This window comes from Lotus japonicus, chromosome 1, assembly GCF_012489685.1.
Source record: "Lotus japonicus ecotype B-129 chromosome 1, LjGifu_v1.2".
Lineage (NCBI taxonomy): Eukaryota > Viridiplantae > Streptophyta > Magnoliopsida > Fabales > Fabaceae > Lotus > Lotus japonicus.
Window position 1 is genome coordinate 57099399 of NC_080041.1, and position 27187 is coordinate 57126585.

Genomic DNA, 27187 nt, shown 5'->3' on the forward strand with positions numbered 1-27187 from the left:
TGCTGAACATCAGGATCAGAAGAAGAAGTCTATAGCCATGAAATCGGAATCTGAAAAGGCTAAGGCTCTCCAAGCAGAAGGAGAAGAATCTGAAGAAGCCTCTGAAGATTCTGATGAAGATGAGCTGACTCTGATATCCAGAAAGCTCAACTGCATCTGGAAGCACAGGCAGAGCAAATACAAAGGTTCATCAAAGGACAAAAGGCCAAAGAAGCACTTCAAGACCAAGAAGAGTCTGATGGTGACTTTTGATGAATCAGAGTCAGAGGATGTTGACTCTGATGGTGAAGTCCAAGGACTCATGGCCATTGTCAAAGACAAAGGAGCAGAGTCAAAGGAAGCTGTTGACTCTGACTCAGAATCAGAAGGAGATCCTAACTCAGACGATGAAAATGAGGTATTCGCTTCTTTCTCAACCTCTGAACTGAAACATGCCTTGTCTGATATCATGGATAAGTATAAATCTTTATTGTCTAAGCATAAAAAGTTGAAAAAGAACTTATCTGCTGTTTCCAAGACTCCTTCTGAACATGAGAAAATTATTTCTGATCTGAAAAATGATAATCATGCTTTGATCAATTCTAACTTTGTGCTTAAGAACCAGATTGCTAAGTTAGAAGATATAGTTGCTTGTGATGCCTCTGATTGTAGAAATGAATCTAAGTATGAAAAGTCTTTTCAAAGATTCCTGGCTAAAAGCGTAGACAGAAGCTTAATGGCTTCAATGATCTATGGCGTAAGCAGAAATGGAATATATGGCATTGGCTATTCTAAACCAATTAGAAATGAGCCTTCTGTGTCTAAAGCTAAATCCTTGTATGAATGCTTTGTTCCCTCTGGTACCATATTGCCTGATCCTGTACCTGCTAAAGTTGCTAAAAACCCTCTTAAAAAGGGATCTTTCTCTATGACTAAATATCATGCAAAAATTCCTTTATATTATCCTGTTGAAAGACCCAAAGTTGTCAGAACTTCTGGGCTAACTAACAAGAAAGGACCCAGAAAGTGGGTACCTAGGGATAAGATTATATATGTTGCAGATATCTTCAAAAGGTCCATCGAAACTCCAACCATGGAACCTGAACAGTGGATGCAGGCAACACATGACGGGAGAAAGGCATATGTCCCAAGATCCAAAACTTGAACCTGAAGGTGAAGTTGATCTTGGAGGCATCAGTAGAGTAAAGATTTGGTCAAGTCAAAGCTAGCTGAAAAAGCTTGCAGAGATGAGCATGACCGTTTCAGAAAGAAACAAAGACTCAGAACTTGACGAACCAGAAGCAATAACATCAGAAGATGCTACTACAACTTCTGACTTGCGTCATCAGAAGAAGAGTAGGTTCATAGCTTCTCATTCTGAAGCATCTGAAGATGGAATTTTTTTCCAGAATGGAGATGTCACCAGAACCTCTGGACTTTGACACTTCTGCTCTCATAAGAAGATATACTAATCAGCAGCCAAGTATCACTTGGTGTTCCTTCTGAGGGGGAGTATTTCATCTTATGCTCTTACTATTTTTTTTCCCACCTTCATTCTTTTTGCTTATGACAAAAAGGGGGAGAACTAATAGTATCTTGACAACTCCTATATTATTTAGCTCAGAATCTAGATATTACTAACGTTGATATTAAGTATTAGATTCAGGGGGAGCTTAGCTCAGAATCAAGCACGAGTCTTGGATTCAGAAGGAGCAAGATAAACTATACACATCAGGATAAGTTTTAACTCCGATACCTTATACTCTTAGTGTATTCAGTTTATTTGTTTAGAGTTGTTCATCAAAATACATGGTTTTAATAGTATCTTGACAACTCCTATATTATTTAGCTCAGAATCTAGATATTACTAACGTTGATATTAAGTATTAGATTCAGGGGGAGCTTAGCTCAGAATCAAGCACGAGTCTTGGATTCAGAAGGAGCAAGATAAACTATACACATCAGGATAAGTTTTAACTCCGATACCTTATACTCTGAGTGTATTCAGTTTATTTGTTTAGAGTTGTTCATCAAAATACATGGTTTTGTCATCATCAAAAAGGGGGAGATTGTAAGATCCAGATTTGGTCATGTGGTACAACTCTATGTTTTGATGATAACAAGTATTTATTTTGTGGATGAACAACTATGATACTCTAATGTTTGTCTTGAGTGTTTTGACAAACAGGTTCTGATTCTGACACCAGAAGATATATTCGTCAGAAGTTCTGAAGATCAGAGGATCTGAAGACCAGAGGCTCTGAAGGTCCAGAAGATCTGAAGATCAGAGGATCTGAAGACCAGAGGCTCTGAAGGTCCAGAAGATCAGAGGATCTGAGGATCAGAGGATCAGAAGATCAGAGGATCTGAGGATCAGAGGATCAGAAGATCAGAGGATCAGAAGATCTGAGGATCAGAAGATCTGAAGACCAGAAGCTCTGAGGGACCAGAGGCTCTGAAGGTCCAGAAGCTCTGAAGGTCCAGAAGCAGAAGTTACGAAGGTCAGAGGATCCAAGCATCCCTCTGACTCTGATCACCAAGCTTCACAAGTTCCAACACGAAGCATAACTCTGATCAGAAGTCATTGGTTAAAGGCAAATGTCTCTATCAAGAAGTACAAGAGCAGTGTACTATTCTGAAAAGCCTACCTACCAAGGTTCAGCCTCAGCAGGTTCTGGAAGTTCCAGAAATGCCCTCCAACGGTCATATTCTCTCAACAGAAATATCCTTTGCACCTTGGACTATAAAAGGCTGAAGAAAAGAAGAAAGCTAAGAGAGAGAAACCAAGAGCTGCAATACAAGAAAAGATTCAAGCCTCTACTTTCTTCATCTGTTATTATTTAGTTTACACTCAGCTTATTTAGAAGCAAACCTTTGTAAACACCAACCTCAAACAGTTGTTTGATTTTCCTTAAGGGACCGGGTAGGTCAGTATCCTTAAGAAGACTAAGAGAGTGAATCTTAGTGGTGATTCCTTTAGGAGATCAAGGTTGATCGGATCCTAGAGAAGACTAAGAGAGTGAATCTTAGTGATAGCTAAGTCAGTGTATTGTTAGTCACTTGTAGGTTTCAAGTGCAGTTGTAACAATTATCTGATTAGTGGATTGCCTTCATTCTAAGAAGGAAGAAATCACCTTAACGGGTGGACTGGATTAGCTTGAGGGATTTATCAAGTGAACCAGGATAAAATACTTGTGTGCTTCTCTCTTCTCTCTATCTTTATCCGCTGCTCCATCTATCTTAGAGAAACCGAAAAGATTTACTTTAAATCTTAAGGTGAAAGTTTTTATATTCAAAACGCTATTCAACCCCCCCTTCTAGTCGTTTTTCACACCTTCAATCTTATCCTTAGGTACCCACTTTCTGGGTCCTCTCTTGTTAGTTACCCCAGAGGTTCTGATCACCTTGGGTTTCTCAACACGGTAATGTAAAGGAATTTTTGCATGATATTTAGACATGGAGAAAGATCCCTTTTTGAGAGGGGGTTTAGCAACTTCAGCAGGTAAAGGATCAGGCAATATGGTACCAGAGGGAACAAAGCATTCATACAAAGATTTTGCTTTAGGCATAGAAGGCTCATTTCTAATTGGTTTAGAATAGCCAATGCCATGCATTCCATTTCTGCTTACGCCATAGATCATTGAAGCCATTAAGCTTCTGTCTACGCTTTTAGCCAGGAATCTTTGAAAAGATTTTTCATACTTAGATTCATGCTTACTATCATAGGCATCGCAGACAATAACTTCTTCTAACTTAGCAATTTGATTCTTAAGCACAGAGTTAGAATTCACTAAAGCATGGTTATCATTTTTCAAATCAGAAATGATTTTCTCATGTTCAGAAGGAGTCTTAGAAGCAGCAGATAAGTCCTTTTTCAACTTTTTATGCTTAGACAATAAAGAGTAATACTTATCCATGATATCAGACAAAGCATGTTTCCGTTCAGAGGTTTAGAAAGAAGCGAATACCTCATTTTCATCGCCTGAGTTAGGATCTCCTTCTGATTCTGAGTCAGAGTCAACAGCATACTTTGACTCTGCTCCTTTGTCTTTGACAATAGCCATGAGTCCTTGGACTTCACCATCAGAGTCAACATCCTCTGACTCTGATTCGTCAAAAGTCACCATCAGACTTTTCTTGGTCTTGAAGTTCTTCTTTGGCCTCTTGTCCTTTTTCAGTTTTGGACAGTCACTCTTGTAGTGCCCAGATTCTTTGCACTCAAAGCATGTGACTTCCTTAATTGAGGACTTCTTCTGGCCTGAGGATTCAGACTTTCCTTTTGCCTTTCCAGAGCCTTTGTACTTGCTCTGCCTGTGCTTCCAGATACGATTGAGTCTTTTAGATATCAGAGTCATCTCATCTTCATCAGAATCTACTGATGCTTCTTCAGATTCTTCTGCTTCAGCTTGGAGAGCTTTTGACTTCTCTTCTTTAGCCTTCTCAGATTTGGATTTCAAGGCTATTGACTTCTTCCTCAGATCTTGCATCTCTGAGCGCTTCAGCTCATGGCACTTCAGTATGCTGATGAATTCTTCTAAACTCATACGCTCAACATCTCTCGTAAGCTCTATTGAAGTCACCAAGGGCATCCAGCTTTCAGGAAGACTTCTGATGACCCTTATGACATGATCTTTTGTTGTGTAGCTCTTGTTGAGAGGTCGTATTCCAGCTACAAGCAACTGAAATCTGGAAAACATTTCTTCAATGGACTCGCTTGGCTCCATGATGAAGGATTCATACTTTTGGATCAAAGACAACGCCTTTGATTCTTTGACTTTCTTGTTTCCTTCATGAGACATCTTCAGGGATTTAAAGATGCCCTTAGCATACTCACGATCTGTAATCTTCTGGTACTCTTCATAAGAGATAGTACTTAGAAGAATTGCTCTAGCTTTGTGATGTTGTGAGTAAAGCTTCTTTTGATCTGCAGTCATCTCTGACCTTGGGATCTTCTTGCCTTCTTCATCAACTGGACGCTCATAGCCATCCACAATAATATCCCAGAGATTTGCATCAAAACCCAGAAAGAAACTTTCAAGTCTATCTTTCCAATATTCGAACCTTTGACCGTCAAACATGGGAGGCTTTGCATTGTAACCATCTTTTTGCGTTTCACTGGTGGTAGCCATTGTTTTTCACACCGGCCCGGATCACTGAACACTGTTAGGTGTGGTAATCAGAACTTGCGCTCTGATACCAATTGAAGGTATGAAAAACGGTAGAAAGGGGGGTTTGAATAACGTTTTCAGAATAAAACTTCCACCTTAAAGATTTTAACAAATCTTTCGAGAACAAAGTGCTTAAGATAAGAGATAAGCACACAAGGATTTTATCATGGTTCACTTGATAAATCACTCAAGCTAATCCAGTCCACCCGTTAAGGTGATTTCTTCCTTCTTAGAATGAAGGCAATCCACTAATCAGGTAAATGTTACAACTGCACTTGAAACCTACAAGTGACTAACAATACACTGACTTAGCTCACACTAAGATTCACTCTCTTAGTCTTCTCTAGGATCCGATCAAACTTGATCTCCTAAAGGTAACTAAACAACTGTTTAAGAAAGAATGTTTACAAAGAATTTGCTTCTGAAAAGCTAAGAGTAAACACAATGAATACAGATGAAAGAATGCTTAGAAGGTTTGAGTATAGCTTGCGCGTGTGAGATTCTTCCAACCGCATCTTTCAATCTTCAGCCTTTATTTATACTCCAAGGATTAGGGTTTGAACGCCGCATGGGAATGCTACCGTTGGAGGGCAGTTCTGGAAATTCCAGCTTCTGCTGTGGCTGAGAATGTTAGGTAGGTCGTCAGGATAGTACATTTGCTTTTGTACTAGGAAAGTGACTTGACCTCTAAACCTAGTAGACTTCTGTAAGACCTGGATTTACAGAGCAAGGATCAGTGTACGCGTGACAGGAGTTTGCTGTTCGAGAAAGATTAATGAAGAAGTCTACTAGAAGTCTACTACTAGAAGTCTACTAGAAAGATTAATTAAGAGCAAAGATTTACACTAGGCAAATGTACTCACGCGTAGGATCAGTGTAAGCGTGACAGGAGTTTGCTGTTCGAGAAAGATTAATGAAGAAGAAAGTTCAGGAATTGCTTGAGGAATGTTTCATAGTTGTTTTAGGAGTTAGTGCAAGTCGTCTGCACACCTGCCTTATGGCGAGAGTGTCCAGAATAGGCTAATTTCGCTTTTAAAGCAACGTTTAAGTGAGATTTCAAATCCTTGGAAAAATTAAAAAGTTCTCTTTATTTTTCCTTCGACCAGTGTTTCATTTCGGAACCCTGGACTGTACGCACGATAGTATTCACTTCTCGGATGTCCGACGACGCTAATTTCTTTGCTTCGAAACCCTAAATTCAATCACTGAATGAAGACTTTTTCTATTCGCAGCTTTTAACGAAGTTTCCGTCCGCGTAGCCAGATTTGTTTCGATGTTTCCAATCTTTCTTCAGAACGAAGTTTTGTCGTCTGACCTTCACAGCAAAAAATAATTTTTCGGGACAGATTAACTTACACCGCTTTTGGGATTTTAGAGATCGTTTTTCCCTAATTATAGATATTTGTTTTGAGTTTTGGAAATCTGTCGCCAGAATCTCTCTTAGAATTCATCGGTGAACGTGCTGCAAAAATCGGAATCGAGAAATTTTCATTTTCCCGCGATTTCACCTTCCTATAAATAGTTAAAAATTCAAAATATCTTCACATTTTCTTCCCAAGGAGCCGCGAGTTTGAGGAGAGAAAAGGGAGAAGAGATTTTCGCCGAAACTTGACCGATCTTCGCGCAGTTCGTTCCTACTTCAAGGTATCGAGGTAACTAGCTTGATCCTTACCTCTGATCATTGTTTCTACTGCGTTTCTTTAGCTGTTTCTGTGCTCAAAGTTTCGAGCTTTTCGTAAAACTATCTGTTTTTCTTGATTTTTTGCTTGGGGTATCTTCTGTACGTGCCCAAGAGCCTAGAACACTCGCCGATATTCGCCGATTTTGATCGAGTTGTCAAGGATCTGAAAAACTGATTCAAAACTCTTTTTGGCACACATTTCGAAACTTTAATGTCGAAAAGTCGCAATCCGACTTCGTGCCTTTAGAATTAGTTGTTACAAATGTCGTTAGTAACATCGCTGTCAAATTTGTTTTCCGAAGTGTTAACTTTGAGGTTTTGAGCTTTTATTTTGGACCAAAACGCCCCTGAATAGCCGTAATTCGATCCGATCGTCCGAAAAATTTTCCGACAGTTTCTTTGCCTTAGTTTTACCCTAAAACTACCTTGTAAACAGATTAGATCGAAGAAAAAGAGCCGGAGCTCTTTTCTCTTTATGTCCGAGAGCTTAGTCAAGGGGGGGGGTTTCGTTTTCGAAAACTTGTCTTTTCGTACCCGATTGTTGTATTCTGAAGCTTCGATGCTTTGTCTATCGTTAATGAGTTGTATTGTGATCGAGATAATCGATTTTGTTTGGATTTCTGCTTTGTTTTCTCCGAGGTTCAGTTGAAGGAACTTTGGGTTTCTCAGAGCAAGTGTGTGAAGGAAACTTTGACCACGAGGTTGGAGCAACTCGAGGTTAAGGCAACTTACTATTAGCTATGACTGCATGATAGGCGTCGATAAATTCGACTTATGCTTTACTTTGATATTGATTATGATGATGAATTAATGTTATGATGTTTTCCATAACTTATGATATTGAGATGTTATTGAATTGTGCGTTTTGACGCGACTTCGGAGTGGGGATTCATTGAACTGGTTATCTTTGATGTTTCGGGTTGGAGAAGCAACCCTAGGCAAGTTCAAATGTGGGGTTTGAGACTTAGCCATTCGTTGGTATACTTAGACTTTCCCCGGGAATTTCTTTTGGCGGGTTTTTGGAAAACTTAGAAAGAAAATAGAATTTTGAAAACTAGAGACTTTGGGAAACTTAGACTTCGAGAAATAAACTCATAACTTGACTAATTCAATTCGAAACATTTTTATTAACGAATAAACATAGGAAAACAAAAGGGGAAAATAATTGCGAAAGACGGGGAAAAGTCGACTTTTGTTGTGGGTTCTGGAGAATTGCTGGACACCAGGGGGTGAGCCACGGTGATGATTGAAAGTCACCGAGTACCTTAGTACTCTTGTTGTTGGAGTTGTGTTGTATTGACCGACACTAAACTCTTGGTTTTGAGATTGGGTTTTGAGCTAAACACTTGCGTTGGGAGGACGATTCGATGTTTGGCTAACCATATTGCATCATGCATCATTCGGTGAAGAACGGGAATGCTTCATCAATAGTGAAGAACAGGAATGCTTCACGAAGGTTGGGGATTGCCTTCATCGAAGAACACCTGGGTGTATCTTCGGAATAGCGGGCAGAGTGGCACAACCTTTGATGGTTGGGGCTGATCCGACTATGCATGGGTTTGTAAGTGACACCCGAGCGGAAATGGTTAAACACTAGGCCGGTGCCCATCCCACTTGAACTATCCGGATCATATTGAATTGCATTTCACACATACATTCACTCTGACTGGAATTGTATGCTATTTGATTTATTGAAGCATTGTTAGAGCCAATAACATGCTAGGATTATTTATATATATATATATATATATCAACATATATATCTATACCCCATATCACATGTTGAGTGTATAATTACTTTATTCCTTGAGTTGACCCTAGCGCTTCGGCTTTGGTTTCATGTTTGTTTTTGGGCGGTCGGCCTGCTGCCAGATGTCGATGGCGGACTGGTTTTCGATGGTCTCTCCCTCGGGGGGGATCAGGTATGAGTTGGTGGACCGTCATGCCCCCACCGCTTGGGTGATCGATGTTGCGGGTCACCGAGCGACGTACCGGGGAAGGGTCATGGAGGACCGGACAGACGAGCGTGGACGTTTGACGAGGGGAGTGCTACGACGCATGGAGCTGAGCTTTGACTTGCCGCCTTCAGTTCGCTGTGGACTAGGTACTGGTCGAGGACCACCTGCACCACCTCCGACTTCATCTTCTTCCGATGACGAGGACCCAGCTGAGATCGAGGTTGATGTTGCTACACCTGTTGCGCCACCTCCTGCTACTGCTATCGATCCTACCGACGTGGCGTCGTCCTCGAGGCTCGTGCAGCCGTAGAGGGAGCCTGTTGTTCCATCTGCCTCACGTCTCTTTCCTTTTACTCCACCGCGCGGCTACCGTGTGGATCCCCTGGTTCGGGTGGTGGAGGAGGATGTTCTTACTGGAGAGGTGGATGTTGAGACGGGCTTGACTAGGACGGTGCGCAGGACAGTTAGGAGGGAGGTCGTGGACTCGGACACCGAGATGGTCACGGTGGATTCCGACTCGGACTTCGACAGCAGTGGGGACAGCTACTCGCCGAGCGACGAGGGAGAGGAGGAGGAGCCATGAGCAGTACTGGGAGGGTAGGTTAGGCAGCGTCATCTTTTTGTGTAGAGCTCTAGTTCGTCTTACTTTGGGACAGGGTAGGTTCCCGATGTGTGGCTTTTTGTGTGGTTCTTTTGATGAGGAATCACAGAGAGTCTGTCGGATTATAGGGGTCTTTTGTTCAGGCCATTTTGGGAGCCGACTTTCTCTTGGATGACTGTACTTTTGATACTTTTACTTACACTACTGGTTCTGTAAATATTTGCCTACGGGCACACTACTTCGGAGTCACTGCGAGTGCGCGTGAAGTGGGAGTGTAGTTGAGGCTGTACATGTGTGTATATTTGTATATCGGTTAGTTTAGTTGTTGGGTTATGTCTTTATTTTCTATCGCTTTAATTAAAAGGAATCAAACGAAAAAAAATTACCTGTTTTCCGCGTAAAGTTTATTTTTAGTTACTAAAGTGGCACCTGGAAATCGGGGTGTTACATTGTGGTATCAGAGCTTAGTCGAGTCTTTCGGGAGTCTTTGGGGAATAGGTCTTCTGTGCTAGGTTGTGTGACTCTGCAAAGAGTGAAAATTGATTGTCTGCAGAACGATTTTTCGTTCTAATTGATTGCATTGTTACTTAATCATATGGAATAGTTTTGGTGTTATCCTACGATTAGGACTAATAATTTCTTGGGGGTAACAGACGATGGTGAACACGAATCAACTAGCGGAGATGATGGCCACTATGGCTCAGGCCATGACTAATCAAGCGAATGACAATGCTCTGAGGCGTGCTGCGGAGGAAGCGCGTGATCAACACCAGCGTTAGAGGGAGGTGACTCTGGATCAGAACAAGGGTTTGAATGATTTCAGGAGACAGGATCCACCTAAGTTTTCGGGAAGTACTGACCCGGACAAAGCGGATCTCTGGATTGAAGAAATAGAGAAGATCTTTGGTGTGTTACAGACTGCTGAGGGAGCCAAGGTGGGGATGGCAACCTTTCTGCTGTTGGGTGATGCTGAGTACTGGTGGAGAGGCGCCAGAGGGATAATGGAAGCAAATCATGTTGAGGTGAACTGGAATTCCTTTCGAACTGCTTTTCTCGAGAAGTATTTTCCTGACAGTGCTCGTGACGAGTGTGAATCACAGTTTCTGACTCTTAGACAAGGGAGCATGACCATTCCGGAATATGCTGCTAAGTTGGAGTCTTTGGCAAAACACTTTCGATTTTTCCGTGACCAAGTTGATGAGCCTTACATGTGCAAGCGCTTTGTGAGGGGACTGAGAGCTGACATTGAGGACTCAGTGAGACCGCTAGGGATCATGAGATTTCAAGCATTGGTTGAGAAAGCAACAGAGGTGGAGTTGATGAAGAATAGAAGATTGAACAGGGCTGGAACAGGAGGACCAGTGAGGTCGACACCACAGAATTTTCGGGGAAGGGGAAGATTTCAGGCGAGGAAGCCGTATCAACGTCCTGCGGGGAGAGGGTTTACCCCAGGATCTTACAAGCCGATGGCTGCTGCTGCTACTTCTGGAGGGTCGGGAAACCGTACCCCAAACCGTGATGTGACCTGTTTCCGATGTGGAGCGGTCGGGCACTATGCAAATAGCTGCACGATGCCACCAAGATGCTACAACTGCAATAAATTCGGGCATCTGGCTGTGGATTGCAAGGCACCGAAGGCTGAACCGTCTGTGAATGCTGTTAGTGGAAAGCGCCCAGTGGCGATGAGAAGAGTGTATACAATGGATGGTGAAGAGGCTGAAGGAGCGGATGGATTGATCAGAGGAGAATGTGAAATCGACGGTAATCTTCTAACTGTACTCTTTGATTCTGGTGCAACTTATTCTTTTGTCTCTAAGGATTGCGTATCAAGACTGAATCTGCCTATTACTACTTTGAGTTTTGATCTTATGGTAACTACACCTGCTAGGACCCTAATTGCTAATGCCGCATGCATGCACTGTTCAGTAGTATATAGAGATAGAACTTTTCATGCCAATCTAGTATGTCTACCCCTTAAAAACCTAGATGTAATCCTAGGGATGGATTGGTTATCCCACTACCATTGTCTTTTGGACTGTAGTCGAAAGAAAGTGGTATTCCCAGACTCGGATCTTTTCGAGTATCTTTCTACTAACCACATTAGTGCATCGTTGAGCGAGGGCACTCAGAAGTACTTTTCATTGCTAAGTCTGGAGGGGAAGAAGGATTCGGATGTTCATGGTATTCCGGTGGTTCGAGACTTTGCGAATGTTTTTCCTGGAGATGTACCTGGACTACCGCCAGTACGCGATGTAGAGTTTGTGATCGACATTGTACCCGGAACCGGACCGATTTCGATTGCACCTTACCGTATGGCACCTGCGGAGTTAGTAGAGTTGAAATCTCAGTTGGAGCATCTTTCGGCAAAGGGATTCATTCGACCAAGTGTTTCACCGTGGGGAGCGCCAGTGCTTTTAGTCAAGAAGAAAGACGGGAAGTCGAGATTATGTGTGGACTATCGACAACTGAACAAGGCGACGATCAAGAACAGATACCCGTTACCGAGGATAGATGATTTGATGGATCAATTACGAGGGGCTGCCATATTTTCCAAGATAGACTTGAAATCAGGCTATCATCATATCAGAGTGAAGACTGAGGATATACCGAAGACTGCATTCAGAACACGTTACGGACACTACGAGTACCTAGTGATGCCGTTTGGAGTGACAAATGCACCTGCTGTTTTCATGGATTACATGAACCGCATCTTTCATGAATTCTTAGATCGGTTTGTGGTGGTGTTTATTGATGACATACTGATATATTCGAAGGACGCGAAGGAACATGAAGGACATTTGCGCCAAGTTTTACAAGTATTGAGAGAGAAAAAGCTGTATGCAAACCCTTCCAAGTGTGAATTTTGGCTGGAGGAAGTCAATTTCTTAGGCCATGTTATCTCAAAGGAAGGCATAGATGTGGACCCAGCGAAGGTAGAAACTGTTTTGGCTTGGGAGCAACTGAAGACAGTGACAGAAATCAGAAGTTTTGTGGGTTTAGCCGGATATTATAGACGCTTCATTGAGGGATTTGCCAAGATTGTTGGACCTTTGACTCAACTGACGAGGAAGGATCAACCTTTTGCATGGACTGAGGCGTGTGAATCAATTTTTCAGACTTTGAAGGAACATTTAACGACGTCACATGTGCTTATTTTGCCACAACCGGAGGAACCGTATGAGGTCTACTGTGATGCTTCGCATCAAGGCTTGGGATGTGTACTGATGCAACATCGGAAAATGGTGGCTTATGCTTCGAGACAGTTGAAGACTCACGAGAAGAACTACCCGACTCACGATTTGGAGTTAGCTGCCATTGTGTTTTCGCTTAAAATCTGGAGGCATTATCTCTATGGTTGTACTTTCACGATATTTAGCGATCACAAGAGTCTTAAATACTTGTTCGATCAGAAGGAGCTGAACATGAGGCAACGAAGATGGATGGAGTTGATCAAGGACTATGAGTTTACGTTGCAATATCACCCTGGGAAGGCAAATGTAGTTGCTGATGCTTTGAGTAGAAAGATGCATGTCTCGTCAATGATGGTTAAAGAGCTGGAGTTACTGGAACAATTTCGAGATATGAGTTTAGGTATGACACCGTCTGAGGGAAAGTTGAAATTCGGAATGATCAGAATCGCCAGTGGACTGATGGAAGAGATTAGAGAGCAACAACTGCAAGATGCGTTTCTGCTAGAGAAGAGGAACTTAGTAATTCAAGGGAAAGACCCGGAGTTCAAGATAGGAACTGACAATATCCTACGATGCAAGGACAGAGTTTGTGTACCCAACAATCCAGAATTGAGAAGGCTAATCATGGATGAAGGACACAAGAGCAAATGGAGCATTCATCCGGGAATGACAAAGATGTATCAAGATTTGAAACTGAATTTTTGGTGGCCGGGAATGAAGAAACAAGTGGCCGAGTATGTAGCTGCATGTTTGACTTGTCAAAAGGCTAAGGTAGAGCATCAAAGACCTGCTGGTATGCTACAGAGTTTAGACGTGCCAGAATGGAAATGGGATAGCATATCCATGGATTTTGTGGTAGCTTTGCCAAGAACACAGAAGAGACACGATTCGATTTGGGTGATTGTGGATCGTTTGACCAAGTCAGCGCATTTTCTACCAGTGAGAACTACCTACAATGTGGAAAAGTTGGCTGAGATTTATGTGGCTGAGATTGTGAGACTACACGGAGTTCCGACGAGTATTGTGTCTGATCGGGATCCAAAGTTTACTTCGCACTTTTGGGGAGCTCTTCATGATGCGTTAGGAACCAAGCTGAGATTGAGTTCGGCGTATCATCCACAAACTGATGGGCAAACAGAGAGAACTATTCAGTCGCTAGAGGATTTACTACGTGCTTGTGTGTTAGATAACAGAGGAAGCTGGGATGATCTTCTGCCATTGATCGAATTTACATACAACAATAGTTTTCATGCGAGCATTGGGATGGCACCGTATGAAGCTTTGTATGGTCGAAAGTGTAGGACACCGTTGTGTTGGTATCAAGATGGGGAGAGTTTGTTGATTGGGCCAGAATTGCTGCAACAGACAACTGAGAAGGTTAAGCAGATCAGAGAAAAGATGAGAGCTTCACAGAGCAGACAAAAGAGTTATGCGGATCAGAGACGTAGAACCCTAGAGTTTGAAGAGGGCGACCATGTGTTTCTACGATGATGAGGACAAGGACAAGGACAAGGGTCATGGAGCCCTAAAAGGACTTGGAGGACCAATGACAAGGGCTAGAGCTAAAAAGGCCAAAGAGACTCTTCAGCAAGTAGTGGCAACCATTCTTGAAGACAAAGTGGTAGAAGAGATGGAACCAAAAATCATGATGATCATTCAGGCCCAAGAAGAAGAGCCAGCCCACGCATAGGGGCTGCCATGTGATGTTCTGTTTTATTTTATTTCAATAAAAATGCAAAGGACCAATTGAATAAGTTGGATCCAAATGCATTATGTTGCTGAATTTTATTTTAGTGTGTTTAATCCACTTCAAGTGGTGTGTGTTTGCATGTGGCGCATGAAGGGCTTAAAGGGAGGGATCCATTCCTTTCTTAAAACTCTTTGAATGTGTTTGAATTTCAATAAGTTCTGAATGGAGGAGTTACATCAGCAAAGTCAAAGGATTGAAGAGCTTTCAAAGCCAAGAATGGAGTTACAAAGAAAGGGAAATTAAGTTCATAAAGAGCATTGAATGCTATATTCCCTGGTCAGAATAACAATCAAGAAAGGGAGTTACATGAAGCAATCAGCCACTAAAAACACGTTCAGGGCTGAAGCATATCACTATCTTCCTCTTTTAATTTGTAACTCCTAGCCTAGGATTCTTCTAGAGAAATTACACCTCATCATTTTTTTGTAACTAGGCTGAATTTCCTTCTTCTTTATAAGGACCACTCCTTCAATGTAATAGACAGATTATGAATGAATTAGTATTTTCTTTTCTGAGTGATTCAGATTTGTGAGAGTGATTCTCATAGTTCTTGAGTGATTCAAGAATTAGGCTTATCAAGGGTTTGTCACCACCTTTGTGTGAAGTCTTCATCTTCCATTTCACTAAAACTTCCCCTCTTTTCTGTCCATTTCCCTTCCATCACGAAATTCTTCTTCTTCTTTCTCACATTTCAGAGTTCTCATCATCCACGATCAATCCTAGACGATCCATTGCAGCCCTTGCATCAACTTGGGGCGTATCATACGAGTTACTCAGACTACGGGAGTTGGACGAGCTATTAAGCCAAGGAAGCTCACGCCAAAGTTTATTGGACCTTACCAAATCACTCGACGTGTTGGACCAGTTGCGTATCAGATTGCGCTACCACCGTTTCTTTCCAACATTCACGATGTATTTCATGTGTCGCAGTTGAGGAAGTACATTCCAGACCCGACTCATGTAATCGAGCCAGACAACGTTGAACTGAAGAATGATTTGACCTTTGAGGCACCGCCAGTAAGTATTGGGATAGAAGAGTGAAACAGCTGAGGGGGAAGCAGATTGCGTTAGTGAAAGTGATATGGAACAACGATACGGGAGACGCTACATGGGAATTGGAAGACAAGATCAAGGAACTGTATCCCGGACTTTTCGTAGAACTCTGAGTTTCGAGGACGAAACTTTCTTTTTGGAGGGGAGTATTGTAAGACCTGGATTTACAGAGCAAGTTTAATTTCCGACTCACGCGTAGGATCAGTGTAAGCGTGACAGGAGTTTGCTGTTCGAGAAAGATTAATGAAGAAAAAAGTTCAGGAATTGCTTGAGGAATGTTTCATAGTTGTTTTAGGAGTTAGTGCGAGTCGTCTGCACACCTGCCTTATGGCGAGAGTGTCCAGAATAAGCTAATTTCGCTTTTAAAGCAACGTTTAAGTGAGATTTCAAATCCTTGGAAAAATTAAAAAGTTCTCTTTATTTTTCCTTCGACCAGTGTTTCATTTCGGAACCCTGGACTGTACGCACGATAGTATTCACTTCTCGGAAGTCCGACGACGCTAATTTCTTTGCTTCGAAACCCTAAATTCAATCATTGAATGAAGACTTTTTCTATTCGAAGCTTTTAACGAAGTTTCCGTCAGCGTTGCCAGATTTGTTTCGATGTTTCCAAACGAAGTTTTGTCGTCTGACCTTCACAGCAAAAAGTAGTTTTTCGGGACAGATTAACTTACACCGCTTTTGGGATTTTAGAGATCGTTTTTCCCTAATTATAGATATTTGTTTTGAGTTCTGGAAATCTGTCGCCAGAATCTCTCTTAGAATTCATCGGTGAACGTGCTGCAAAAATCGGAATCGCGAAATTTTCATTTTCCCGCGATTTCACCTTCCTATAAATTGTTAAAAATTCAAAATATCTTCACATTTTCTTCCCAAGGAGCCGCGAGTTTGAGGAGAGAAAAGGGAGAAGAGATTTTCGTCGAAACTTGACCGATCTTCGCGCAGTTCGTTCCTACTTCAAGGTATCGAGGTAACTAGCTTGATTCTTACCTCTGATCACTGTTTCTACTGCGTTTCTTTAGCTGTTTCTATGCTCAAAGTTTCGAGCTTTTCGTAAAACTATCCGTTTTTCTTGATTTTTCGCTTGGGGTATCTTCTGTACGTGCCCAAGAGCCTAGAACACTCGCCGATATTTGCCGATTTTGATCGAGTTGTCAAGGATCTGAAAAACTGATTCAAAACCCTTTTTGGCGCACATTTCGAAACTTTAATGTCGAAAAGTCGCAATCCGACTTCGTGCCTTTAGGATTAGTTGTTACAAATGTCGTTAGGAACATTGCTGTCAAATTTGTTTTCCGAAGTGTTAACTTTGAGGTTTTGAGCTTTTATTTTGGACCAAAACGCCCCTGAATAGCCGTAATTCGATCCGATCGTCCGAAAAATTTTCCGACAGTTTCTTTTCCTTAGTTTTACCCTAAAACTACCTTGTAAACATATTAGATCGAAGAAAAAGAGCCGGAGCTCTTTTCTCTTTATGGCCGAGAGCTTAGTCAAGGGGAGGGGGAGTTTTTCGTTTTCGAAAACTTGTCTTTTCGTACCCGATTGTTGTATTCTGAAGCTTCGATGCTTTTTCTATCGTTAATGAGTTGTATTGTGATCGAGCTAATCGATTTTGTTTGGATTTCTGCTTTGTTTTCTCCGAGGTTCAGTTGAAGGAACTTTGGGTTTCTCAGAGCAAGTGTGTGAAGGAAACTTAGACCACGAGGCTGGAGCAACTCGAGGTTAGGGCAACTTACTATTAGCTATGACTGCATGATAGGCGTCGATAAATTCGACTTATGCTTTACTTTGATATTGATTATGATGATGAATTAATGTTATGATGTTTTCCATAACTTATGATATTGAGATGTTATTGAATTGTGCGTTTTGACACGACTTCGGAGTGGGGAATCATTGAACTGGTTATCTTTGATGTTTCGGGTTGGAGAAGCAACCCTAGGCAGGTTCAAATGTGGGGTTGGCGGGTTTTTGGAAAACTTAGAAAGAAAATAGAATTTTGAAAACTAGAGACTTTGGGAAACTTAGACTTCGAGAAATAAACTCATAACTTGACTAATTCAATTCGAAACATTTTTATTAACGAATAAACCTAGGAAAACAAAAGGGGAAAATAATTGCGAAAGACGGGTAAAAGTCGACTTTTGTTGTGGGTTCTGGAGAATTGCTGGACACCAGGGGGGTGAGCCACGATGATGATTGAAAGTCACCGAGTACCTTAGTACTCTTGTTGTTGGAGTTGTGTTGTATTGACCGACACTAAACTCTGGGTTTTGAGATTGGGTTTTGAGCTAAACACTTGCGTTGGGAGGACGATTCGATGTTTGGCTAACCATATTGCATCATGCATCATTCGGTGAAGAACGGGAATGCTTCACGAGTGAAGAACGGGAATGCTTCACGAAGGTTGGGGATTGCCTTCATCGAAGAACACCTGGGTGTATCTTCGGCATAGCGGGCAGAGTGGCACAACCTTTGATGGTTGGGGCTGATCCGATTATGCATGGGTTTGTAAGTGACACCCGAGCGGAAATGGTTAAACACTAGGCCGGTGTTAGGACTGACTCGATGGTGCCCATCCCACTTGAACTATCCGGATTATATTGAATTGCATTTCACGCATACATTCACTCTGACTGGAATTGTATGCTATTTGATTTATTGTAGCATTGTTAGAGCCAATAACATGCTAGGATTATTTATTTATATATATATATATATACATATATATATATATATATATACATATTTAGCATGTTCCTACTTACATATATGTTGATATATATATATATATATATATATATATATATATATATCAACATATATATCTATACGCCATATCACATGTTGAGTGTATAATTACTTTATTCCGTGAGTTGACCCTAGCGCTTCGGCTTTGGTTTCATGTTTGTGTTTGGGCGGTCGGCCTGCTGCCAGATGTCGATGGTGGACTGGTTTTCGATGGTCTCTCCCTCGAGGGGATCAGGTATGAGTTGGTGGACCGTCATGCCCCCACCGCTTGGGTGATCGATGTTGCGGGTCACCGAGCGACGTACCGGGGAAGGGTCATGGAGGACCGGACAGACGAGCGTGGACGTTTGACGAGGGGAGTGCTACGACGCATGGAGCTGAGCTTTGACTTGCCGCCTTCAGTTCGCTATGGACCAGGTACTGGTCGAGGACCACCTGCACCACCTCCGACTTCATCTTCTTCCGATGACGAGGACCCAACTGAGATCGAGGTTGATGTTGCTACACCTGTTGCGCCACCTCCTGCTACTGCTATCGATCCTACCGACGTGGCGTCGTCCTCGAGGCTCGTGCAGCCGAAGAGGGAGCCTGTTGTTCCATCTGCCTCACGTCTCTTTCCTTTTACTCCACCGCGCGGCTACCGTGTGGATCCCCTGGTTCGGGTGGTGGAGGAGGATGTTCTTACTGGAGAGGTGGATGTTGAGACGGGCTTGACTAGGACGGTGCGCAGGACAGTTAGGAGGGAGGTCGTGGACTCGGACACCGAGATGGTCACGGTGGATTCCGACTCGGACTCCGACAGCAGTACGGGCCCAAAGCTAGTTCTTTTGTCTTAGTTCTTAGCACTATTGATGTGGGCTCGTATTGTCACATGTGCTTAAGCAACTCTCAAGCAATTTTGCTCCAACCATGAGTTCTTAGTTCTTAGTTCTTAGTTCTTAGTTCTAACCACTATTCATTTAGTCCCACCAACCACATTATTTATACTTTTTATTTTCATAAAGTAAAAAACAAAACTAATAAAGTAATAAAGTAATTTAGATGAGAGAGAAATAAGTAATATTTTAAGCTAAGAACTCAAAAAGTAAAACTCCTTATATAAGAACTGAGTTCTTATTTTTAAAAACTAAAAGCTCCATGTCAGCACCTCCAATGGTAAAGTTCTTATTTCTTAGTTCTTAACTCAAAAATAAGAACTAAGAGCATCTCCAATAGAATCCTTATTTTGGGATCTTAAAATAAGATCCGAATCTTATTAGATCCCACCATTGGAGTTATCCTACGTGGCATGAGATCTTAGGTTTTGCTAAGATCCGTGTCTTAGCTCAGGTACTCTCAAATGTGGGATCTTAAATAAAATAATATTTTTTCTCTCTCTCCTTCAATACAAGAACCAAAGTGAAAAATATGGAGAGAAATAAATAATAAATATATTTGGTACCGTGGGTCCAGTCAAAAGTAAAATAAGATCTCAACCACTAGAGTGAAATGTGCATATGGATCTTTTGAGTGTCTTAAATCCTATGTGGCAATCTGGGCCCACAAAAAGTGAATGAAGTCCCAAAATAAGATCTCACCATTTAAGATGCTTTAAGAACCTTGTATTGAAGATGCTCTAATACAAAGCCAACTTTATGTTTACTGTCTCATAAATGGGCGTCAAACTAACATGTTCAAATGTTAATTATAGTCATCCAGGTAGTTCCGTTCAACAACTTTATCTTTATATACATGTTTTTGTTTGCCATTCTCTATATAGTTCATTCCATTATGAAATCTCAAAAATATACAATCTTGCAGAATCACTGAGACATTTTGACTTCAACCTAGGAAGTATTGGCTAATGCGTCATCAATAGTCCAAGCTTCTTCTAATCCATATATATATAGACCTTGCAACTGTTAGGTGTTAATATGCCTCAGTGCAGTGGCGGATCCAGGACCCCGGGGTCAGGGGGGTCAAATTTTTCAAATGAGTACATCGATAAAAAATATAATTAAAAACAACTATAATATGTTTATACATAAGAAATTATACAAATCATAGTTGTCCTCTACGCGATTTCATATTCTGAAATCGTTGAACAATAAGCTCAGAGTCAATGTTATTAAATACATCACTCTCAATATAAGTAACTAAACAATCATTCATCCATGTATCTCCAATTCGGTTACGCAGCCTATTCTTCACAATATTCATAGCAGAGAAAGCTCTTTCTACAGTGGCTGTTGCAACAGGCAAAATCAGTGCCAATTTCAAAAGAAGATAAACAAGTGGATACACAACATGTCTTCCTTTTTCAACCAACTTCTCTGAAAGTTGTTGGAGTCCTTCCAAAGAGGCAAATTCATCACTTGTTCGCATATCCATGATGTAACAATCTAGTGCATTATCAAGCATCACTAAATTAAATGGAGTGAACTCATTTGGATAAAAACTTGCAAATTCCAACACCTTTGCCTTATCAAAAGCAGAGAACAAATTAGATGGATCCAAAGAAGCCAAACAAAGGAGCAATTGGGTATTAATCTCACTAAAACGGTCATTGAGTTCTTGAAGCTGCATATCTATCACGGTATAAAATAACTCAACACGATAATGATGCTCTGTTGTAATGCTACGCGTTTGACGCCGTGACTGCCCACTAACAAACACACTTTCCATAGGAGGAACACTAATAGATTGCTTATTGCAAAATAAAGTGACTTCCTTCAATAAAGGCTCCCATCCATCATTCCTAAGTGATGCAAACCTAGTCTTTGTGATGTTAACCAAGTTCATAGCATTCATGATGTCTTGATCTTTCCTTTGCAATGATTGTGACAATTCATGTGAAATACCCAATACACGTCTCATCAAATGCAAGAAGAATACAAAATCAAAACCTTGCAACATAATTAAAAGACCAGATGCTTCACCTTTTGCCTGTCGGGGGTATCCGTCTTCTTTCATAATGTGCAGAACATCAATAATAGCAGAATACATCAATATTATCCTAACCAAAGTGATATAATGAGAACTCCAACGAGTATCAGCAGGGCGTGCCAGATTAGTTTCTTGGTTAAGACCTTGCCCACTAGAAATTTCTCCTCTGCTTAATTCTTCTCTAATATGTTCCAATTGTTTTTCATGAAGCATGTCAACTCGCTTGCAAGATCCCCCAACAACATTCATTAACTTGGAGACTAAGTTAAAAAATAAGGAAACTTCACCATGTTCTTGAGCAATAGCAACTAAAGTAAGTTGTAATTGATGAGCAAAGCAATGGACATAATATGCACATGGATTCTCCCTTAAAATTAAACTTTTCAGACCATTAAATTCTCCACTCATGTTGCTAGCACCATCATAACCTTGTCCACGGATACTTGATATACTAAGCCCATGTTTACAAAATAGTTCATCAATTGCTGATTTCAATGATGAAGAAGTGGTATCCTTAACATGAACAATGCCTAAAAAACGCTCAACAATACTTCCAGTTTTATTAACATAAAGCAGAGCAATTGCCTTTTGTTCTTTAGTTGATATGTCACGAGCTTCATCAACAAGAATAGCAAAGAATTCATTTCCAATATCAGCAATAATAGCATTAGTAGTTTCTGATGCAGCAGCATGAGCAATATCTTTTTGGATTGTTGGAGCAATTAATTGATGGTTTTCAGGAGCATTATCCAAAACAACATTTTTTATCAAATCATTGTGCATGGCAAGAAATTTAAGTAGCTCAAGGAAGTTACCTTGTCTGGTAGAACCCTTTGACTCATCATGACCACGAAAAGCTAAGCCTTGCTTTAGTAGCCAACAAACACAATCAATTGTTGCCTTTAAGCGTGTTCTGTAGATGTTGCGTTGTGTGTCAGAATGCCTAGACATGACAGTGTCAATATGTTGATCTTGTTTCATTAAGTCCTGACATTTCTTGAAAGCAATGTTATGAGCACTATTAGGACTTCCAACATGAAGTGTGATCCTTTCTTTGTTGTTCCATTTGTTGAATCCCTTGGTGACAAATGTCTCACCACCACCTTGGTTTCCTTGATCGGGCCTAAAGAGATAGCAACACAAACAATATGCAGCATCTTTTTCAATGCTGTACTCTAACCAACTTCCAAATTCAGTGAACCATGCCGTGGAAAATCTTCTTTTTGAGGTTCCGACTTTCTTTTGTGGAAAGTTGTGATTCTTAGGTTGACATGGTCCTTTTTGCAAATATGCTCTCCGTATCTTATCTTGATCATTAGGATGATATGTTGTAATTCTTGGTCGCAATCCAGGATCCGATGGCAACTCATTTAGATTAACTTCAACATGTGGTGGTTGTTGTTGTGACGAGCTTGATCCACATTGCTCACTTGATGACCTTGCTCTTTTTACTAAAAATTTATCCATGACCTTCACAAGATAGAGTAGACTTAAATTAGTTCGACAGCTTGCAAAGATGGACGGATACTTAACACAAAATTCCTTTCAGTTTTGACAACAAGCATATATTTTAACTACAAAGAGAGTTAAAAAATTCTGAATACTGATTTGTTACATTTTATACTATAGTTAAATCACTTGGATGATTGTATCACACATCTCTTAAGTTAATATCTGAGAAACCAATTGCAAAGAACATCAATGTTGCATTGAAATAATCCCTCTGATACAAAGGAGTTGTGCCAAATAAGTCCATGGGAAGGAAACTAACCTTTAAAACAAAAGGAGCAAGTCTGTAAAACGTGAAGGTTGACAATCAGAAATTAGAGGATAAATTCCACAGCTTGCAAATATATCAAGGGATTTTCAATTTTTGGGTTTTCAATTTTGGGGTTTTCAATTTTGGGGTTTTCCAAACCTAAACCTAACTAAGTACTAACCTTCAACAGCTTGCAAAGATGGACGGTGGCGCCAGTGGTGCCGTGGTGGTGGCCGGTGGTGTCGTGCCGTGGCGGTGCGGCAGCCGGTGGTGGTGGTGCTGTGTGAATGAGTGCGTCTGTGCGTGAGAGTTTGAGAGAGGGTGAGTGCGTGAGCGTGAGAGACTGAGAGAGAGAGAGTGTGTGTGAGAGAGAGAGAGAAAGGAGTGTGAGTGAGTAGTGGGGTCAGGGTGGCTGGGTGCAATTTTAAAATTTCAGAGGGGTCAAAAAAAATTTATTATAGGGGGGTAGGTAGGAATTTTTTTTTTTCAGGGGGGTCAGTTGAACCCCCTCAACACTATGTGGGTCCGCCCCTGCCTCAGTGGAATTCAAGCTTTCAAAGAATTTATTAAATTGTAAGACTATTGTGTGTTATAATCTAAATAGTATATAAAAGAGAACCTAAAAAATGGCAAGTTTTGACAGTTGGCATTCATTGGGAGATGTTTCAAATATTTTTCTAGGATTAAAAAAAATCAAAAAGAAATTAGTATTACTATTTGAGGAAACTTGGGAATGACTCAATTGCTATTTGATGAATTATTCAAGGGTAAGCATGTAATAAGTCATGTAAATTATTTTATTTTTAACTTTTTTTAGGCTATGTTTGGCATGTCATTTCAGCTAGCTTATAGCTTATTTGACTAGCTTAAAGCTTATTTGACTAGCTTAAAAGCTCTTCAAAAGTGTTTGGTGAAGGAGCTTATTTTAGTAGCTTAAAGCTTTAAGCTATAAGCTATCTCAGGTAGCTTATAGCTTAAAACTTGTAGCTTATTAAATTTATTCTCATTTTTATCCTTATTATTTTATTAAAATTCTACCATTACCCTTATATATTTATAAAAACACTAAACATATTTTCCCCTCACACTTACGTATGCAGTTTCCGCCACCATTCCCGCCACACCGCTGCGCATCACAAGTATTATAAATATTATATTAATAAATAAAAATTAATATTATATTTTTAAGATGATAAATAACTGAAGCTAATAAAAATATTTAAAGTGATAATAATTTTAATATTAATATTATATTGGTATTAATGTGAAAATAAAGTAATGTTAAATATAAAAATAATTATACAAGTATGTCCTTTTATGTCATTTTACAATTTCAACTTGTTTAACAGCTAGTTTTACCAAACACTTTTGTTTCAATCACGTAGCTTTTCAGCTTTCAGCTATCAGCTTTCGGCTAGCTTATCAGCTTTCAGCTATAAGCTAGCTTATAAGCTTTCAGCTAGCTTATCAGCTAAACATGCCAAACATAGCCATTATCTCAAATATATATAGCATTAATCAAAACGCACAAGTTTTTATCTCACTACCTACCTCTAAACCAATCAATTTTTAGCATATTAATAAATTAAAAAAAAAAACCGATCATGTATCATTATAATTCGATGGTGCTCTTTAATGGATATGAGATATTATGAGCTGAATTATATCTCATATTAATGACTAACCACAATTTGTCTCCCAGTACCAAAATCTTGACCAATCATATTTTTTTCATTTAAAACAGATTTTTTTTTGTTTCTTTTAAAACAGATTACAACATTCTATCTTCCTTTTCAAAAAAATTAAATCTCACCTCTTTGATACCCAATCAATTTTAAACGATAGTTACTCTTTTCACAATCCCATTTAAAACCCAAATACTCTTTTCAATATTTGACAGCTCATTTGATTGATTTGTTTTTTCCCACGTTGCCTTCTAGGTTAGACAAATATGCATGAACGTTTTTCCTATCTCCAACGATAGTATTCTTGATAGCTGCTATAGTCTCTTCGATTTCCATGTTGTGCTTGAAGATTTCAAATTCCTCTTCTTCTGATTGGTCTGAGTGAAGGTTTCAGGTTAAATGCTCAATTACTTAATCAATTTTATCTATTACTATAAATTGCTTCCAATTATCTTAATTCCATCCACACTCAAATCTGAGTCAATTACTATCGTACTGCGTATTTTTCTTTTCCCCTCTCTTATTCATAGCAACCCTAATCCAATGGTGAATTTGTATGATAGGATGAGTGAAGTCACTGCATGGAAAGAGATATGAAAGTTTGCTGCTAGGATTATTAGGCTCCTGGCAATTCCAAGTTCCTACGGTTACACCCAGGTTCTTATTAAGTTTTATTCTTTATATTGCTTCTTGGTACTTTCACACTTACTTTGAAGATAGCTTTACTGTTTTGCTAAAAAAGATGAGAGAAACTTACTTTCCTTTTGGAATTCAGTATAGTTTCTAGAGACTTTTATATATTTTATAGGACATTCACATAATCATCTATCTATTGTGTATCTATTACTATTTTATTGTCATAGTTGATCTCCTTGGATTGATTATGCATGTTCATGTATTTTTTTTCTTATTTTGGTTAAGCAGTTAAAGTCAGTTACGAGCTAAAGAGGTTTGTGTACTCTTTCTCACAATTTTTTGTTGTTCTGAATTATGTGGCTTCATTTGCATCAGATTTCTTTCTCAACAAAGCTCACCATGAAAGAGGAAAACCTCAAAAGAGGAGAAAATTCAAAAATCTTTGCTCATCAAAATCATTATGTTTGTAGCAGAATATTGTGGGTAGCATTTGAACCTTTACTTTTGTACCTGCAATTTTTTTTATTTAACTGTGGGAAAGCAAGTTCAATATTTTACTTATGTGTAGGTGTTTGCTCATATGCATTTTCAGGTTTTTTAAATAGTAACAACTGCTTATCATCTTTTTTCCTTTTTACCGCACACGCTTATTGGGTCACCTGTTTTTATTCTTCCCAGATTTTTGTTGTTCTTATTAAGTGATAAAGCTCTTTTAGGATATGAATAAATTATGTGGTGCATTTATTAAGTGATTGTTTCTTGATCTTTAATTTTTGTTATTATGGTACCGCCCCTACGCATCTGAGTTGCTTTGGTTACTTCTTCCAATTGTTATTGTAAGTGTTTTATTGGTGCGTACATGGTGCAATTGTACCATTTTTTAAGAGCCGTTTATTTTTTATAGGCACATTACACTCTCATCATGCCTAGATGAATTTTTTTAAAGTAAATGATGCAATGATCTACATGAAGTGAAGTTGAAAAAAAGAAGCTTTTGCATTAGTATACTACTATACTTTATGAATGCCACTTTTGGATCGGAGTTGCTCATCATCAAATCTACCAACAATAACATGTGTTACATGTTTTGAATTATTAGCTTCTCCCTGCATTAGACTCTTCCTTTCCGAATCTAGGAAAGCTCTTTTCCTCTTCTGCATTCTTTTCCGTTTTTATTTTTTTTTTTTCAAATTCTAAATTTACTCTTTGTTTCTCATAAGATCTATCATTCTCATATTTTTTAATTGCACTTTCAGATCACTACGCTACTTCTGCCTCTTTATTCTAGCTGATTTCAATGGATCTGAACTGATTGCATCCAAAAGAATATATTTGAACTCCTGTAGTTTTTTAATTTTTGACATTTTGAGCCATAGACTATGAACTAATTTCTGAGCAACTGACTTTCTTTTTACAGAATAACAGTGCAAGGAAGTCTTGGGATAAGTACATTGAAGCTTGAGGATTTCAAGACACTAAAGACAAAAATATGCATGTTAGAGATTAAAGTTAAAATGAATAAATTAATTACAAGTATCATAACCTTTCTATTTCTGTTTTGCTGGAAAAGCTCCAGAGACAAAGATGGCGCATTGGCAGAAAATAATTTTCCAAAGTTGTTGAAATGAAGTCAGTAACCAAATTCCAATGTATCCTTATAAGTGAAAATAGGGCTCTTATGTCAATTCGACATGCTTTTGTCCTTATGTTTAGTAATTTCTCTTGAAAAACTACACCGTTGTGCCTTGGTTGGTACAACCAGACAGTGAAAATATAACCAATGTTGGTTTTTTAATTTATATTATTGTTCTTTTCATTATTCTCCACTCTTTTTGGTCTTGAAAATGAATTGGAATTAAACTCTCTGAAATAATTAGAGATACCAATTTTTTGGGAAGCCAATCTTTTGAAACAAAATACAATAAAAGTGGTACAAATTTTTTGGGAAGCCAGTCTTTTGAAACAAAATACAATAAAATTTGAAATAACACGATGCTATATTAATGGAGAAATTTTTTTTGGGTAGAATTGTGACGGTTAATAACACAAG

The 27187-nt window shown here is 39.7% G+C and overlaps 1 protein-coding gene across 1 annotated transcript; it reads right to left on the minus strand.

The window, feature by feature from the left end:
* Positions 1–20172: 20172 nt before the first annotated feature.
* LOC130731930 (uncharacterized) lies at positions 20173–23195 on the minus strand (the record flags this gene model as incomplete). The annotated part of the gene is made up of 2 exons (XM_057584090.1): positions 20173–22527; positions 22998–23195. Coding segments are annotated over 2 exons (2553 nt in total), but the record flags the coding sequence as incomplete, so codon positions are not given.
* Between the last annotated feature and the right edge of the window lie 3992 nt (positions 23196–27187).